This window comes from Haplochromis burtoni, unplaced genomic scaffold, assembly GCF_018398535.1.
Source record: "Haplochromis burtoni strain Fernald_Lab_line unplaced genomic scaffold, NCSU_Asbu1 Contig_311, whole genome shotgun sequence".
NCBI classification, from domain to species: Eukaryota; Metazoa; Chordata; class Actinopteri; order Cichliformes; family Cichlidae; genus Haplochromis; species Haplochromis burtoni.
The window spans coordinates 636,063-638,825 of NW_024582672.1; the positions used below are offsets into that span (position 1 = coordinate 636,063).

Sequence of the window (2,763 nt, forward strand, 5' to 3'; positions counted from 1 at the left end):
ACTGTTGTTGTGATGCTGTATAAATAAAATTATTTGAAATGTTTTGACCTGCATTCAAATTCATCTTCATTAAATGTATTGATCATGTATTTTGGCATCAGTGTGGAAAGAGCTGTATCAACGCTTGGTTCCACGAACACTTTGAAAGCCTAAGAGGAGACGTGTGAGTGTGATTCTCACTGAGAGACTTGAGGTTTCTTTCTTCATCTGGAGCAGCAGAAAGTTGAAAAGTGATCAAATCAGTGGAAACATCACATTAATGTGTTTAGATTATGCAGTAATCTAAACACATTAATGTGTTTAGATTATGCAGTAATCTAAACACACTCGTCTTACCTCTGTAGCAATGCTCTGGTTGCCTCCATTCTCAAGCAGGTACCTCACCACATCCAGGTGATTTTCTTGGGCAGCCATGTACAAAGGAGTGAATCCATTCTGTTAACACAAAGAACCAAGCATATGGCAAAACGGGTGAACACAAGGAACAGTTACACCACAGCTGAGAACCCCCTGACTACCTAACAGTGATGAGCGGCAGAGTAACTTTCAGGAGGATTAAACGGCCTCAGCGTCGAGGCTCACCTGAGACTGTGCGTTGATATCAGCACCACGTTTGCTCAGGATCTTCACCACGTCAGCCTGGCCAGCCAGAGAGGATATGTGGAGCGCAGTGTTTCCTTTCTGGAATCAGACACAAACCATAACAAGATTATTAGACAAATATCTGCATGTTTTTGTAAAGATAAGCTCAGAGTGCTCCTGACTGAATGCTGTTGTGTCCTTTACTAACACACAGTTATGTCTAGTCTGTCATGTGCACTGAGATACAAATAAGCACAGTATTTAATTCACTGCTGCTTCAGATCTGATTACTTCATGAATAAATATAAGCAGGTAAAAACCTATGAATATATCTGAGAGTAATCTGATCCTGATAACACAGCACGGACCACGGTGAACGATGACCTCACATCATGTGATCATCAGCTACACTGTAGCACTGACAGAGTTTAGAAACCATGTTTCCACTTTCTCTGCTGTCCAATCAATCACATGTTCACGAATCACATGTTCACGAATCACATGTTCATAAATCACATGTTCACAAATCACATGTTCATAAATCACATGTTCATAAATCACATGTTCACGAATCACATGTTCACAAATCACATGTTCACAAATCACATGTTCACGAATCACATGTTCAGAATCACATGTTCACGAATCACATGTTCAAATCACATGTTCACAATCACATGTTCATAAATCAATGTTCACAAATCACATGTTCACGAATCACATGTTCATAAATCACATGTTCACGGAATCACATGTTCATAATATCAAATGTTGCATAAGTCAGCGATGTTCGAATCAACAATGTTCATGAAGTCACATGGTTTCAACTGAATCACAATGTTACGAATTCTACATGTTGCACGAATCACATGTTCATCAAATTCAGCGATGTTCAATCTGATCAATGTTCACAATCACATTGTCATAGTAATCTACTATGTTTCATTATATCACATGTTCATAAGTCGGAGATGTTATCTGCCTGAATCACATGTTCATAGAAATGCGACATGTTCACAGAATCACATTGGTTCTACGGAATCACTATGTTCATCAAATCACATGTTCACGAATCACATGTTCATACGAATCACATGTTCCAGAATCACATGTTCACGAATCACATGTTCATAAATCACATGTTCACAAATCACATGTTCACGAATCACATGTTCACAAATCACATGTTCACGAATCACATGTTCATAAATCACATGTTCACTAATCACATGTTCACGAATCACATGTTCATAAATCACATGTTCACGAATCACATGTTCATAAACACATGTTCACAAATCACATGTTCATAAATCACATGTTCAGAAATCACATGTTCACAAATCACATGTTCATAAATCACATGTTCATAAATCACATGTTCACGAATCACATGTTCACGAAATCACATGTTCATAAATCACATGTTCAAGAATCACATGTTCATAAATCACATGTTCACGAATCACATGTTCACGAATCACATGTTCACGAATCACATGTTCACGAATCACATGTTCAAATCACATGTTCACGAATCACATGTTCACAAATCACATGTTCAATCACATGTTCACGAATCACATGTTCACGAATCACATGTTCAGAATCACATGTTCATAAATCACATGTTCATAATCACATGTTCACTAATCACATGTTCACGAATCACATGTTCACGAATCACAACTTTACATTCATTTTTCTTTATAAACATTTCTCGATTTCAAAAACACAGATTTGCTGCTCTTATTTGTTAGAACACTCACAGACACACACACACACACACACACAGACACAGACACACACAGCAACACACACACACACACACACACACACAGACACACACACGACACACACACACACACACACACCACACTGCACATACACTACTCACATTACACATCACTCACTCACACACACACACTCTCACTCACTCACACGAGCAACACACTAACACACTCACGCATGGTGTCAGCTAAACACTCTGCACCTCACGGAGCACACACACTCACACAACACATCTCATCACGCGTCAAGGCACACACCGACTCATCTATCACTCTCGACACAGCATACAGCTCACGTACATCACACGACTCACACACACTCTCGACGCCTCATCACAACACTCACACACATAACACTACACACAGTGCTACAACTCTCAACCTCAACACA

At 39.2% G+C, this 2,763-nt stretch overlaps 1 protein-coding gene across 1 annotated transcript in view; it reads right to left on the reverse strand.

Annotated features, from left to right (window-relative positions):
• LOC102305450 (ankyrin-2) overlaps nucleotides 1-2,763 on the reverse strand; it is a gene marked incomplete in the record, with an annotated part of 122,025 nt that overhangs the window by 72,988 nt on the left and 46,274 nt on the right. The window contains 2 exon segments of the mRNA XM_042228208.1: nucleotides 337-435; nucleotides 583-681. Of these exon segments, the coding sequence (XP_042084142.1) occupies nucleotides 337-435; nucleotides 583-681 (198 nt within the window).